A 16,388-nucleotide genomic window follows, 5' to 3' on the forward strand; every position below is an offset into this window, starting at 1 on the left:
TTTGATTTGAGATAAAAAGTCATACACACCTTTAACAGTTAGTTCTAGTGTCAGGGTCTTGCTGTTTGGGACGATGCAGGTGTACAGTCCTGAATCAGATTCCTTCACGTTGCTCAGCGTGATTGAGAAATCCCCCTTTTCAATTTCTGATTGAGAAATTTTAACTCTGTCTTTATAGGCTGAATGCTGCTCATCAAAATCTGCTTTACCGCCACTGATGTCACAGACCGTCTTGCTGTCGTCGTATCGCCAATACACAGTCTGCAGCTTCTGTCCAAGTGAACACGGTAAGTGAACGGTTTCTCCTGTAAAACCTTCAACAGGGACACTCTGCACTGACACTGAAAGGAGGAAAAAAATCAAAAACACAGCAAATCTCAATAATATAAATACAAATGTGTGCATCAGGTACATCAACACTATATATAAAAAGCTTCATGCACTTTTGCAATATCACCACATTCACACTATTCGAGACGTCACGCTATAGGACTGGTGTAAGTTTCATTCAAGCCAATCGTCTGAATTTGTCTCTTATTGCATCGCAACTAATTTGCATTGAACTGAGAAAAGTCTCATTGTTTTATGTTCTTGAAATCACAGAGTTAATGTTGAGCACATAAACAGAAAATGAGCAGTCATTTCCTGCTTAAGGTTCTCCACATTCAATCAAAGAACTGTTGAATCTTCATGTCTAGACCCACTGATGCTCACATTTCAGTAATTATTATAATAAATTTCACTTTTCCATACAGTACACACATGTGCTTACTGCGGTGTGAAACGCTCACTTGTGTGTATCAGAAGCAGGAAGGTGAAGAAAATCCAGCTGTAATTTAAAAAAAACAGAAAGCAGTGGAACAGCAGAATAAATTCACAGTATGATCGCTGTATAATGGAGTTATAAATGAGTTTAATTTGTGAATTCGGGAAACTAGAAGGAATGTTCAAAAATCAGTAAATAAAATAAAAGTAATAAAAATAAAAGTAAAGTAAATAAAATAGAAATGAACAGAACACTGATATTCACAAAAAGGTCCCTAGGTAACAAACCCTCCAAAATAGGAGGAACTTTAGAGTCATGGCACCTGACAATGCCTGATTGCCAGAATTTTTTTATATTTATTTATTTATTTTTATTTGCTTTAAAATATATTTATTTTTACTATTAATTTTTTGAGTTCAAAGTTATTATTAAGAGGAAAAAAATACAAACAAATCTACGTGAGTATAGTGACACTAAAAGGACAACATTTTTTTTATTTTTATCTGTTTATTATGGGAACATCGTCTCATCATAGCGTAATAATGTTTTATTATCTACAACCTCTACGAGATCTGCGAGTTGAACTGGTGAAACTGGCTGCAGGCCTGGCCCTCTCTGTAGACCGAAACCATGCAAAACAAATGCACCACTATGCAAACAAGAGTCAGGTGCACCCAGCTACACACACCTGAAGCACGGCAATTACACTACCAGTGAAGTATTTCATTTCCTCCACTTGGCGACTAGAAGGTTCCCATTAACCACTTCATATTTCTGTTCGCTGTGAGTGAGGTGATGAGGGGGGGACCTTAGGACCTTATTTACAAAACCCATGCCCCTGTTGGCAAGTTGGATGGTTGAATAATCCCCAGCGACAACGACTCCAAAACATACTCCTCCATCTCGCTTTGTTCAGGACCCGAAATGGAAAGGAACCTACCCCGACAGACGAGATTTTTCAGTAGTGTGATGTAGTACATTTTATATAAACCTCCGTTTGCTGTAAATTCAGTAATCACATACTGCGTTAGTCTCTGTTACGGGACGAGACTTGGACAGGAAGTAAGAGCAGGAAGGAAGTCTTTTTGATACTTAAGCAGAGGACATGGAACGGAAACACTAATTGATCTAAGACCTGAACACTCCTTAAACTAAAACATGAACGTTCTTTAATCCAATGAACCCTCCTTAAACTATGGTAGGAAACACTCATCTAACTTAGGCATGGCATGAACACTCAACTATGGCATATCATGAACACACAACTTGTTTGGCTTGGTGTTGCTTTGATGTAACTCTTTAGCTTTGTCTCTCTTAGTCCAGTCCCGATTCGTAGGGGTAGATTCAGTTGAGTTCAGGTTAATGCCGCGCGACGTGCACATCAAAGAACTAGTCACCACTCTCTTAATTGCTGACAATCGGCAAAACTTGACACAGTGGTAGTGTCCATGCGCATCTCAAGCACGTGCGCGCCCTGAAGCCGCTCATGCACATTGTCGCCTCAGCGCCCTTTGCTGGCGCTATGGTGACAGTCTCTCATTGTGTCAATTTAATATACTTGTGAACAGTAAAACTTTACACTTAACCCTAATAAGCACCAGTTTCCAAAACACTAGTAATAAATAAATAAATAAATAAATAAAATCAATGAGGGTGGAGATTTCACAATAAATGAAAATCTGCTTAAGTTTTGCAAATAGGACAAAAAGACAAAAAAGAAAAGGACTTCCTTCTGCTACCAAGACCCGAGAGCAGCAGCAATAAATTTTCGGTCGTACAGGGAATTAAAGGGACTCATCACTAGAGTGTGACTGAACTTCAGTTATAAACTTGAAACAAACCAACACAAATGAAATGGTCAGAACTTTGTGTCTACTGTTTAAACTGCCAATACATTCAAAGTCCAAGACTTTACATGAGCGTAAAATATTGGTCAGAGGGGTGTGCCTACCTTCTTATTCCCATTACACTGGAATACATGTTAAAAAAAAAAAAAAAAAAAGTCCTCCAGCTTTCGAAGCAGAATGCATAATGTGGGTTCATTTCACGAGTTTTCTTGTCTAGATTTCCAGCAGCAACCTTTGATCCCGTTTGTGGGTTAATGTCCACGATTCCTAAATAAACACCCAGAGCGTCAATTATCAAAAAACAGCATGTACCCAACGGGTAAGACTTGTGAAAGTGAGCGCCGGGATGGGGAAATCCCTGACACCAGCAATATTAACTACATGCCTGATTATAAATCATCGTAGGTTCCTTTCTACTATTTTCCCACATAATAATCTAATCCTAATAAAAACCTTAAAACATTCTTCATGGCAAAATAAGCCATTTTTGAGTGGGGTGAATTTGATGGACATGAGAAGCAGGAGTCCAAATGTTTACCGTAACTTTTGAGTTGAGGACAAAAATTTGCATAAACAAAGTCAAGGAAAGAAATAATGAGAAAAAGTTAAAGACGTGACTTACCTCAATGAATTCCAGTGTGCATGCAGCTTCATCCCGATAAGCAAGGCTGAAGTTGTAGTAGGTTGCAAATAATGCTGCCAGGCCCTCAACAAATGCCTCCGAACATAGGCCATAGGAACATAGGATTTTGATGAAATCCTTTATCCTTTGCCATATTTTATTATCTACGATCTGTACAAGTTCTACAAGTTCAAATGATACCTGGCTGCAGGCCCAGCTCTGCATCGAGATGAACAAGCCCAGAAGGTGGTGGAGGGCAGAAGAATTGTTTCCCTGGTGAAGGAAAACCCTTTCACAACAAATGCTAGGATGTCATTTGGTTGCTAACATGGTCCATGGGGGAAGGAATGTTAACAGAACGTCTGCACGTCTCGGGAATTCACCATTTAGTGAGACAATACACGCGGGTGTGATCGTTTCTCTTCTCTCTCTGTTGCGCACAAACAGAAGCCATTAACCTGGCACAGTATATGTGCTGATGGATCATTTTCATTAGAACATATTAAATCTTTTCCATCTATTAAATCTATTTTCCATCTATTACCATGGGGGAAAAACAAAGAACTTTTGACACCAAAGAGACCAATCATGAAATACATTTTTAGAGTCATAAAAAAATGTTCACGTCTGAAGCTGTTGGAAAACGTGCCAATGATTTGACCCATGAGCCCATGTGTGAGGAGGATGGTGGAGGGGAAGAGAGAGTCCTTTATTATCTATGATCTGTACAGGATCTATAAGGTCAGCTGGTACAACTGTCTGCAGGTGCGGTTCTGTCCATGGACATGAAACATGCAAAGCAAACACAAAACTATGCAAACAAGGACTAGATGATCAGGACTGAAAAACACTGCGATGATGACGATGATAATGATTAACGTGCCTTTCTGCACTCTTTAACATTGATAACCAGCCACCAAAGTGACCTTGTGAACACTGAGCACTGAAATTGTCAGACAGAATGCTCCTGTAAACTCCTGAATTCATTCTGCTGCTAATATCATGAGTTCCATCATCAATAAAGATTAGTGAGAAAGTTCCAGAAGCAGTCATGCAAGCCATCATGATCTCTGATCTTCCACCATGTTTCAGAGATGAGCTTGAATGTTTTGGATCATGAGCAGATCCTTTCTGCTGCCACATTTTTGCCGTTCCCTCACTTTGGTAGAGGTTCTTCTTGGTTCCAGAACTTCTGTGGCTCATCTCTGTATTTCAGTATTTTCAAATTCCAAAATCTGGCTTCCTAATTCTTAATACTGATGAGTGATTTGTTTCTTGTGGTATGGCCTGGTATGGTTTCTGCTCTCCAAGTCTTCTTCAAATGGTGGATCCTGATACCTACACCCCTGCGCTGTGGAGGTTGTTGATGTTGTCACTGACTGTTGTTTTTGGGAGTTTTCTTCACAGTTCCCATAATGTTTGTCATCTGTTGTTGTTGTCCTTTGTTCTCCATTCGGTGTCTGTTGCTCAGAGCAAGTGATCTAGACCTCATGTTCACCTGCTGCCATTTTGACGAGAGAGTCTGTTTGAACTATAATAGTTTTTCCTAGTTAGTGCATTTTAATTTTGTTTAATGAAGTGAACAGAAAAGCAGAACTTGCATGAAAAACAGAAGTTGTCTCAAAGATGGGAAGTTAAAAAATAAAAGAGGAAAAGAGCCATTCAGCTGGTGATTTAAGGTAAGAGAGTAAATGTTTTTAAGAGAAATGGATACCATTTCTCTTAGGATTGAGATTTTTAAAGTTATATTCAAGTGTATAACCTACAGCAATGGTGATGCATGTCTGGGTTAGGGTTAGTCAAACACCCACTGTCCACTGTCCACCTGCTCACTCGTGTAATCCTCAATCAGCGAGTCAGTCATACAGAAACAGGTCAAGAGCTTTAGTTAGTGTTCATATCGAACATCAGTCATGGGGGAAAAAGTAATTACATCCTCTTTCAATTGTATGTTTTTATTTATCAGCGCCTAAATGACGTGTTCTTTATAACATGATCATAGTAATGAGTTCCATCAGGTGCACATTTTCAATAATAGGCATGATAATTCAGCCAGCAGATCCTTTATTATCAAAGCAACTTAGTAAACTATCAATGCAATGTAACACTGGTTTAGTAAACTTAAAAAACATTTTTTTTTTTTAAAAGGCTAAAGTGAAATGTTTATTGCGTGACTTAAGGAACATTTGCAGTACATTCACAGGGACACTTTACAGCAAATAAAAATAAACAGTACTACAGTTTTATTAGAACTTAATGTTTCCAATGTAAATCTGCATGTATATGTAAATTTGTACATGCTATGTGGTTCCTGTTTTCTGACAGCCATCAAAATGTCCTTCTGAACACATCTATAGTTTATAGAAATACAAAATGAAATAAATAGCATGAAGTAAAAAACAAAATCACTGGACCGAGGCAGTAAGATACACACAGAGGGTAAACACTTCCGCTTTTACACAATTCTCTAAATTATAACGGATTAAATTGAGGTTTTTTGGACGTTAATCTACACACAATAATCCATAATGACAGACCTATGATGTGTCTAAACACTCCAAACTGAGTTCAGGTGCATCCTGGTTGCTCTGATTATGTTGAGATGTCTTTAGAACTTGACTGGGGTCCTTGAGAGAAACTGACTTTTTCCCAAGAACACTAGAAGCTGTCATTGCTGCATAAAGGGTGTGAATACTTCTCTACATGAGAGATTCCAGTTTTGATTAAATTAGCAGAAATATTGAAAATCATGTTTTCCTGTGTCTTTTTGGATTAGTGTGTGTAGAGTAATGGCTAAAAAGCAAATTTAATACTTTTTAAATGAAATGTACAATACCACAATAATAAAATGTCTCATACTTCATCATGAAAACTCCTCATCCGTATAAACAACTGCTGAGAATTGTAATTAGCACAACATTGTACATGAGGATGCTTCAATAGTTGCTGCCTGTCCCAATTTGTTGCTCTAAATTTTGGTCGAATTATCTTCTTGTCTCGTCTCAGAGCTAGCAGTTCCTTTCCTGTTTTTAAAAGCTATAAATATTTGAACATTGATGGATTTATTATTTTAATTTTATTCCAGCTGTTTACTACAGTATAGTGGAGTTGAAATTAAATCATGAATGAGATCAATGTCCAGGCTTCCTGTTTTAATCTGAGGGTATTTACATCTGAATCAGGTAAAACAGCACTTTTTAATGTGGTGACCAAAAGTAATTGGACAATTAGCTGCTCAGCTATTTAATGGCTAGGTGTGTTTTATTCATAAAAAAGGAAGGGTGCACTGGTGAGCTTCAGAACACCAAAAGGCTCAGAAGACCACGTAAAACAACTGTGGTGGATGACAATATATTTTCCCAGGTGAAGAAAAAACACTTCACTAAAACCAGCCAGAAGAAGACCATCCTCCAGGAGGTAGGTGTATTTGTGTCAAAGTCAACAAGCAAGAGAAGCCTTCACCAGAGTAAATACAGAGGGGTTACTACAAGATGTACATCATTGGTAAGCCTCACAAACAGGAAGGCCAGGAGAAAAAGCCTGTACAGTTCAGAAACATCATCCTATACACGGATGAGAGGAACTTGTAGCAGAATGATGTGATGAGAAGAGTATGGAGAAGGGAAGGAACTGCTTGTGATATGAAACGTACCACCTGATCTTATGGTGTGGGCATGTATGGCAGCCAGTGGAACTGGTTCTCTTGTATTTATTGATGTGATAAAAACAGCGGGATGAATTGTGAAGTGTACAGGGCTACATTATCTGCTCACATTCAGCCTTCTGAATCTGAATGCTTCAAAAAGTTTCACAGTGCAGATGGACAACGACCTGAAGCATACTTCAACATCAGCGTGAGATTTTCTTAAAGCAAAAAAGTGTAATGTTCTATAAAGGCCAAGTCAATCACCTGATCTGAAACCAACAGATGCATTTCCCTTACTGAGGGCAAAACACCTCAAGAACAAGCAGGAAGTGAAGACAGCTGAAGGAAAGGCCTGTGAGATCATCACCAGGGAAGAAACGCAGCTTCTGGTGATGTCTACATGTTCCAGACGTCAAGCAGTCATTGACTACAAAGGATTTGCAACCAAGTATTAAAAATGACAATTTAACTTGTGATTTGTTGGTTTGTCCAATTACTTTTGGTCCCTTTACATAGTGAGGCACATAGAAAAAGTGCTACACTGTTCACCTGATTGGGATGCAAATACCCTCAAATTAAAATTGAAAATCTTGCTCATATTCATTATCTAATTTCAACTCCACTACGCTGTAGTAGACAGCTTTAAAACTAAAATAAAAAAACACCCATCTGTCCAAATACTTATGGACCTGGCTGTACTTTTGTTTGTAATGGTTAAAGTGAGTGGATATTCAACATGTATAACTAGCTAACCTGAGCATTATTTATGCTACCTAAAAAAAAAAAGTATGTTTCATTTATATATATATATATTAGTGCAATAGGTCAATGAAGCACACTGTTCCTATATAAGGTGCTCAATTTTGTGGCCCTATGTCAAAAATTGTGACCCATGAAAATGGATAGAAGGTGGAGAAGGAGGAGGAGGGTGAGCGAGTGATAGAGTAATGTACTGAGTAAAGTGTTTCTAAAGCTGTAACACACAACACAATGACCTTCTCTATGCACAGCTGATGAAGGAATTTTGTCTGAGACATTCTACTTTTTGGAAACACTGGGTTCTACACCGCAAAACTCTGCAAAACAAATACACACATTATAAACCGAGCAGAAATCTGTAAAAGACATTCCTGTTATGCCTGTACATGATGATAATGCATTCACGGAGCTTGTGGTTTTCTTCAGAAGGTTATGGTGTAGAGCAGAGTACATCCCAGCAGAAACGTTAACAGACCGTCTGCACGTCTCAGGGAATCACCGTTTCCTGGTGTGGAAGTACTTATTGGTGTGACTCGTTTCCCTCCTCCCTCCTTTCCCTCTGGTGTGGTTCGTCTCTCTGTTGCACACAAACACAAGCCATTAATTTTACACAGTACATGTGTAGATAGATCATTCTCATTAGAATAACCTTTTAAATTATTTTGTCCACATACATCATGACAAATTAATTGTACTTGGAAAATCCCTTTGTCTTCCATTAGCATGGGGAAAAATACCATTAAGCACAATTAGGGCCGTAACAAATGATGACATCTGAAACAGGTGGAAAACTACTTTGGAAAAACAGTCACACACCTTTAATGGTAAGTTCTAGTTTTACGGTCTCGATGTTAGGGCTGTGGCAGGTGTACGGTCCTGCATCAGATTCCTTCACGTTCCTCAGCGTGATGGAGAAATTCCCCTTCTTAATGTCTGATGGAGAAATTGTAATTCTGTCTCTAAAGGCTTGATCCTGCTCAGTGAAATCTGCTTTCCCGTCAAGAACGTCGCACACCACCACCACGTCTTTGTATTTCCAATACACTTCCTGGAGCTTCCGTTCCAGTAAACACGTTAAGTTCACTGATTCTCCTAGAACACCTTCAACAGGGACACTCTGCAATGACACTGAAAGTACAAAAAAAAACCCACACACAAAGAAAATCAATGTTCACTTCAGGATACATCAACAATACACACTCACTGAGCACTTTTTAGGAACACCTGTACACCTACACATCCATGCAATTATCTAATTAGCCAGTCATGTGGCAGCAGTGCAATGCATAAAATCATGCAGATACAGGCCAGCAGCTTCAGGTAATGTTCAGATCAACAATCCGAGGGAGGGGGGAGAAGGGAATGTGATCGTGATCTGAGTGATTTTTATTGTGGCAATGATTGTTGGTACCAGAGGAGCTGGTTTGAATATTTCTATGACTGCAGATCTGGAATTTTCACACGCGACAGTCTACTCAGAATGATGCAATAAAGGAAAAAACATCCAGTGATGGTGGTTCTGCAGACAGAAACAACTTGTTGATGGGAGGTGTCAACAGAGACTGGCCAGACTGGTTCGAGTGGACAGAAAGGCTACAGTAACTCTGATAACTGACAAATGATCTCTGCTACTTCCTTCCAAGTTTTATTTTTCTCTGTAATGTGAGGGCATGTGTAAATAACAAAAGAACCTGAAGCCATGGTTATAAGTTTTGACTGGAGGTCAGAGTTGTGAGGGGGAGATCGTGGGTTTGTGTCGTGCACATAATTAAAGAACGAATAATCATACATCACTTGCTAGTGTGAATGTAGGGTAAGACATTCTCAAACATAAAACTGATTTGTTGAAACTTTATGTATAGACTGCACATTAAACACACACATTTCTTCAGTAATTACTGAATAAGTTTCACTTTTCCATACAGTACACACATCTGCTTACTGCGGTGTGAAACACTCACCTGTGTGTATCAGAAGCAGGAAGGTGAAGCAGAAAATCCAGCTGTAATTAAGCAAAAACAGAAAGAGGTGGAAGAGCAGAATAAATTCACAGTATGATCACTGTATAATGGAGTTATAAATGAGTTTAATTTGTGAGTTTGGGAAAATAGAAGGAACGTTCAGAAATGTATTAAGTGAATAATAAGGATGTGCTTGTTGCCCTTCTTGATGCCCTTAAAACACCCTGGGTCTGTAGGGAAATGTTCTACACGGACAGATGATAATCTCTTTGCAGGTTTTGGAAAACACATGGGGATGGTGCTGGTTAACCCTTTTACCCCGTATGGCCGAAAAACCGGCTTGCCCGTCTTTGATCTATTACCGTAAGGACGATATACCGGCTTGGTCGTCTATGCCATATACCCGTAAGGCCGATATAGCAGCTTTACAGTGTAAACATTATCCCTGTAAGGCCGGTGTACCGGCATTACTCTGCTATGATTCCTTACTTATTTCATTTTTTTTTTTTAACCCGGAAGGTTGATGACGTCATGACGTGATTACGTTATTACGCCGGCATTACGATGAAGATCCAAGCCTGAACATTAGTGTAATATTAGAAGTGAACTAAAAATGCGAAAACGAAAAGCTAATCGTGTTCCAGCTAAGGTTACACCTACAGTGAACACAGGTACATCTAAAACAGTGAAAAAAAAAAAGAAAACATACACAGTCACACAGGCGAGAGCGAAGATTCTAGATAGTGACAGCAGTGAAAGTTCAGGCGATGTTGAAACCGAAACTGAGAGATGCAAAGTCTCCTGATTCAGACCCTGATCCGTCTTCATCTTCAGCATCAACCAGTGAGTAGAAATGAGTAGAAGGATTTTAACGAGCATTTCTCTAGTTAAGAATTGTGCTCTAATTGGAGTAAAAACACTTCATTTTTTTCACTTCATACTTTGCTTCATTTTCAAAGTAATATTACACAAATACATTATTATAAGTTGTTTCAAGGCCTAAAAATTTTTTAATTAAAATGTTGATTTTGGGGTCAATTTTGGCCTGGGAACTCAGGGTTGGCGTGCTGTTTCTATGGGGAATATAGGGTTGTGGGACATAATACTGTGGGAACTAAGGGGTAAGAGGGTTAAATATAAAATTGCACTCCTCTAAGACTAGAAAGCGAAGCTTGTGATTAATAGAAGCACAGATAATGTTGAACTAAATGTAAGCTAGCTACTTGGTTATCATCGTGCAGTTTAAATAAATTGCATTAAACTCTCCTAGAACGTATGGAAGCCATAAGAGGCCAAACATTTTAGGCTTCCGTAAAAACGAAAGATGGTTTTTTTTTTTCCCCCCAGTTTCATTTATATTGAACATTTCTGTTGAACATACTTCTGGAACGTACGGAAGCCATACGAGGCCAAGCATTTTAGGGCTTCCGTAAAAACGAAAGATGTTTAAACCAGAAGATAAACTAATAGGATGAGTGTAAGGCCAGGGGTAATACAGTTACTTAATTGGAGTAATTGAACAGCTGTATAATATATTTTGGCTAGTTTAGCTAGGTCAGGAAATTAGCTAGCTCCGTTCCGCCTTGTTTTTCGGGCAGCGGCGAGTTAGCTTAGCTTAGCTTAAACTCAATAAACTCTTCATTTGGAAAATATCTAACTCTAGTACTGCTTTTATCCGATACATACCTCACGTTCATTGCGTATAACACGAGCAAAACAGGTTCTTATGAAATAAATAAAATATAAATTAACAGAACAACAATATTCACAAATTTGCGGTATCTTAGTAAGAAAACCTCCGAAAACAAGGGGGAACTTGTGATAAGGCGCATGCGCCTCATCACGTCACTCAACTGTTTATTTCACAGTTTCCCCACTCTGGTCGTGAAGAACCACCCGACCTGCACATTTTAGTGTTTACCCTGCTCCCAACCACCAGATTCAACTTCTTAGTTAATTAAAAGCCCTTTCTGAGCTGAAGTTAGTGTATTTGAGCAGGAGAAAGGGGTTCTCCAGGATCTGGGCTGGGGGGAAAGGTATGCATCTTTAAAAGGTTTAAAACGCAGTTATTATAGTTTGAAACGTGCTTAATTATGCTTTAGAGGTCTCGTACAATAGATTTACATGCATCCTGAGTCTAAAAACACTTTAACGTGCTCATAATTTAAACTGCAGCATTACTCCTAAAGTGTCACAAACAAGTGATTCGTTTTAAACGATTCCGTCTAAACTCCTCCTTTCAGAGAGCATATTCTGCTGATTGGTTAGATGTTACAGTCTGTTGTGATTGGTCTACCATTTCAAAAAGGAGTCGCCCACTACCATAAAAAGTTTCAGCTCTGTGTGTCAGCGAGCCGCCGATGAAGATCAGAGGGAGGGTTTTTTGTTACAAACCTACGTAGGTTAGTACAGGAAGTAAATCTGGAATCACTAACCACTTGTTTCAGCTGTTCAGAATCGGTTCCTTCTTTTCAGAGTCAATAACTCCGTTTTTTCGTGTGCTTTTGGACATCACTTGGTAGTGTGAATGTAGTGCAAGACATTCTCAAACATATAACTGATTTGTTGAAACTTCTCCTACCAGTGCTTATTAGAATAGGTTGGGTTAAGGCAGGGGTTCCAAAACCTTTCCAGGGCAAGGCCCCCCAAATGGCATTAACATTTGAACGAGGCCCCCCTTTTGCAAGATGTCTTTAAAACACATTTAAAATACAGACTTCTGAAAATATCCCCCGTTTTAAATTAATAATTACATCTTACATCTTTACATTACATTAGGAATTGGTTGTGTGTGTGGTTGTCTGAGAGTGAGAAAGAGAAAATGATGTATTTATTTTTCACACCAAATTGTTGAGGCCCCCTGGCGGCCCCAACTTTGAAAACTACTGGGTGAAGACATATTGGCAGGTTATTACTTCCAGTCTCTGAATGCAAGTAACAAAAAAAATTGTCTCCAAGCTGTCACACAAGGAATGTTTCATGATGGGTAGAGGCAAAGAGTTCTCCCTTAAACAGTCTCTCCCTCTGAAACAAGGTTATTGAGCAAAATAGCAATGGTACTGGTTTCCAATGGATTTCTCAACTCCTAAATGTTCCTATAAGCACTGTTGGGAAGGAACATCAACCAACTACTAATAGAAAGGTTTTCCAAAAGTTCAGCAGATGGTATCATGTGACCATGACTGCTCACAGCATCAACTGAAAGCAGAGTAGTACTTATTCACTTTTAAATGAGTTGTTTGCTATAATCTAGTATTTGTTCAGATCAACATACAGACATATTAACTTGTTAAAGCTATAACACTTATTGAGGAGGTAAATATACATTACTAGTATAACTAATGCTAGCTGGCTAGCTAATTACTAACAAAAGACAGACAGCCATTACCCCATAAACATATTCAGAAATATTTACAAATACCAAACTTACCGTATATACACAAATTGTCCGTAAACAAGAGTCTTGTGCCGAACTGGAATGGTCTCACCAGTTATTACGTTTGAGAGGACGAATGAAGGTGGACCAGCGGAATGAAGCCCTTTGTGGAGATCTTAGTATAGGTACAGAGGAAGACCGGTCATGTGCTGATCTTTTAAGAGTCCATGAGTAACCCCAAATGTCCTTGTACAATCCCAATTCACAAGAAGTTTGTAACTGTATTAAAAAGTCCTTCTACACAACAGAAATGTATACATATTAACACTCAGAGCAGCTTTCCCTCTAAATATTCATATCTATATAGATATAATCTATCTATAGTCATAAACCTAACAGTATGCACTTTGCACAGCTGATGAAGGAGTTTTGTCTGAGACATTCTGTTTTAGTCTTTTATTTATTCATTCATTTTCATATGAATTATTCACATGTGATTCATTTACTAATTTGCTTCTCTTTAAATCCAGTTTGAGACTGTGATATTACAAAGGTTTTTACAGATTATTACTTGCTACATTGTATGAAAACAGACACTCTAAAAACAGATTCGCAATTAAATAAAATTACTCTGTTACAATTCACATCCTTCAAAGCATTGGCATGTTCTGCTTACTCTCACAATCCACCAAACTCCCACACCCAAAGTCTCCATAAACAAATGAGTGTAAAAAAAAAAAAAACACAGAAAATCTCAATAATATTAAGACAAATGTGTTCATCAGGACACATCAAGAAAAAAAAAATTATATATATATATATATATATATATATATATATATATATATATATATATATATATATATATATCTCTTCATGCACTTTTCCAATAACCCTACATTCACATGGGTCACACAGTTTGCCTGCTGTGGGTGTGTAACAAACTTCAGCGATCAATGATACTGTCCTGTCAAGCATATTTATTTTTTTTAAGTTCTGGATTTGTCACTTACCGTATCATACTGGATTTGCAGAAGTACAATTTAAATCAGTGAAACCTCTGGGTAATTTCATATTGCGCACACACACATAATGACCAGTCATTTGTTGCTTGTTAATGTGACTGAATGTTAAGAATGTTTTACTGTACATTCAATCATAAAACTGTTGAAACTTCATGTACAGACCCATCTTCATTGATGTTCCCATTTCAGTAATTATTAAACATATTTCACTTTTCCATACAGTACACACATCTGTTTACTGCGGTGTGAAACGCTCAACTGTGTGTATCAGAAGCGGGAAGGTGAAGAAAATCCAGCTGTAATTAAAAAACAAAAAGAGGTGGAACAGCAGAATAAATTCACAGTATGATCACCGTATAGTGGAGTTAGAAAGGAGTTCCCCATGACTGACCTGCTACACACCACTAAAAAAGCTAAACTTGTCATTAATAATATCAGATAATGGTGAGCTAAATGCGGTCTAGCTACTTAATCCAGTTTCCGTTAAACTCTTATACAACAAAAGATGTTTAAATCAGAAGATAAGTTAATAATCTGAGTGTAAAGGTGGAGAATGATATAGTTATTTAATTGGAGTAATAGAACAGCTGTAGAATATATTTTAGCTAGTATAGCTAGGTCAGGAAATTAGCCAGCTCCGTTATACAGTTTCTCCTGCAGTGGCGAGTTAGCTTAGCTCAACCAGGCCTTAAACTGAACACAGCTCGTTATCATAAAATATCTCACACTGGTACTACTTTATCTGATACATACCTCACATTCATTGCGTACAACACGGGGACAGTTTCTAATAAATATAAATTTACAGAACAAAAATATTCACAAAAAGCTAACTTCCGGTAACAAACCCAGGCCAAACTTTTAAGTGCGCGTGCGCTGAACACGTCACCTGATGACGTCTATTACCAATAATATTGTTTTCTTTTATTTGTTCAATTTTTATTTCTTAATATTTTTGATGTTACTTTTTGTATATTAATTTTAGTTCGAAAACATACGTATGGCACCGCTGCGAGAGTTCAAATCTATTATTAAGGAAAAAATACAAACAAATCTATTGTAATTCCCCACTTACAACCTGTAAAAACCACCGAAAATGCGCCTCCACTTGAAATTTCAACTCGTCACCTTGGGGTAGTCTTCTCAAATACCAGTTCCCTTCCTGTTTACGGAGTGACGCAAACTCAACATGGCCGCTCACACTGGACCAGTGTAAAGTTCCACTTCCCTGCATTTACATAAGTTTATAGCAGTATTGGCTTCAGATCACTCAATATACAGACACAGTACTTGGTTACATCCATAACACAGACCATAATAATCTTTGAGGATGTTATGTTTTGAGAAGGTAATCATCAATATTAAAGTTATCACTACTATCACTATCAGAAAAGAACCAGTAGTCACTACACCCAGTTTGGAAAAAAACAACCTCCTGCGCTGTGGAGGTTGTTGATGTTGTCACTGACTGTTGTTTTGGGGAGTTTTCTTCACAGTTCCCATAATGTTTGTCATCTGTTGTTGTTGTCCTTTGTTCTCCATTCGGTGTCTGTTGCTCAGAGCAAGTGATCTAGACCTCATGTTCACATGCCATTTTGACGAGAGAGTCTGTTTGAACTATAATAGTTTTTCCTAGTTAGTGCATTTTAATTTTGTTTAATGAAGTGAACAGAAAAGCAGAACTTGCATGAAAAACAGAAGTTGTCTCAAAGATGGGAAGTTAAAAAATAAAAGAGGAAAAGAGCCATTCAGCTGGTGATTTAAGGTAAGAGAGTAAATGTTTTTAAGAGAAATGGATACCATTTCTCTTAGGATTGAGATTTTTAAAGTTGTATTCAAGTGTATAACCTGCAGCAATGGTGATGCATGTCTGGGTTAGGGTTAGTCAAACACTCACTGTCCACTTTAATCGGAACAGCTGTACACCTACTCATTTGTGTAATCCTCAATCAGCAAGTCAGTCATACAGAAACAGGTCAAGAGATTTAGTTAATGTTCATATCGAACATCAGAATGGTAAAAAATGCAATCTCAGAGACTCTGACTGTGGTGTGGTTGCTGCTGTCAGACTGGCTGGTTTGAGTATTTCAGAAATGTCTGATCGCCCTGGATTTCCTTGTTGATGATGGAGAGAGGGGTCAGGGGAGACTGGTCAGACTGGCTCGAGCTGACAGGAAGGCTACTAATCAACAAGTCACAATCAAAGTGTTGCAGCCTGAAATGAAAAACTAAATGCAGTATTGTCGAGGTGGTGAAACAGGAAGTTTGTATTTACTGTAATTTACATGACCGACATCATGAAGATCTGGGATGTGTTGTGGTTAAACACAGAGAAAGCATAATCCCCTTTCAATTGCATGTTTTTATTTATCAGCGCCTAAATGAC

The 16,388-nt window shown here is 38.2% G+C and overlaps 2 protein-coding genes and 1 long non-coding RNA gene across 13 annotated transcripts in view; 2 read left to right on the plus strand and 1 right to left on the minus strand.

The window, feature by feature from the left end:
• LOC108259612 (CD276 antigen homolog) overlaps positions 1 to 14,767 on the minus strand; it is a 95,260-nt gene extending 80,493 nt beyond the window's left edge. Inside the window, exons 1-4 of one of the 6 annotated variants that reach the window (XR_008393671.1) lie at positions 3,236 to 3,250; positions 2,718 to 2,880; positions 763 to 829; positions 30 to 341 (exon numbers count right to left, since the gene is read on the minus strand). Coding sequence is in view for 2 of the 6 variants with exons in the window: in XM_053676769.1 (XP_053532744.1) it covers positions 30 to 341; positions 9,602 to 9,642; positions 10,311 to 10,429 (472 nt within the window). In the remaining 4 variants the exon portion in view is untranslated. Of the gene's footprint in view, positions 1 to 29; positions 342 to 762; positions 830 to 2,717; positions 2,881 to 3,235; positions 3,251 to 9,601; positions 9,643 to 10,310; positions 10,430 to 11,287; positions 11,794 to 13,031; positions 13,275 to 14,755 lie in introns of those variants that run through there. The other 5 variants (XM_053676769.1, XR_008393670.1, XR_008393672.1 and 2 more) reach the window with 5 other exon arrangements.
• Positions 1 to 16,388, plus strand: part of LOC108259252 (uncharacterized) — a 201,073-nt gene that overhangs the window by 162,313 nt on the left and 22,372 nt on the right. The window lies entirely within an intron of this gene.
• The window catches only part of LOC128629306 (uncharacterized), a 28,837-nt gene continuing 12,627 nt past the window's right edge, over positions 179 to 16,388 (plus strand). For both annotated transcript variants that reach the window (XR_008393677.1, XR_008393678.1), the window contains exon 1: positions 179 to 287. This is a non-coding gene — a long non-coding RNA (uncharacterized LOC128629306). The remainder of the gene's footprint in view (positions 288 to 16,388) is intronic.

Source organism: Ictalurus punctatus, chromosome 27 (genome assembly GCF_001660625.3).
Source record: "Ictalurus punctatus breed USDA103 chromosome 27, Coco_2.0, whole genome shotgun sequence".
NCBI classification, from domain to species: Eukaryota; Metazoa; Chordata; class Actinopteri; order Siluriformes; family Ictaluridae; genus Ictalurus; species Ictalurus punctatus.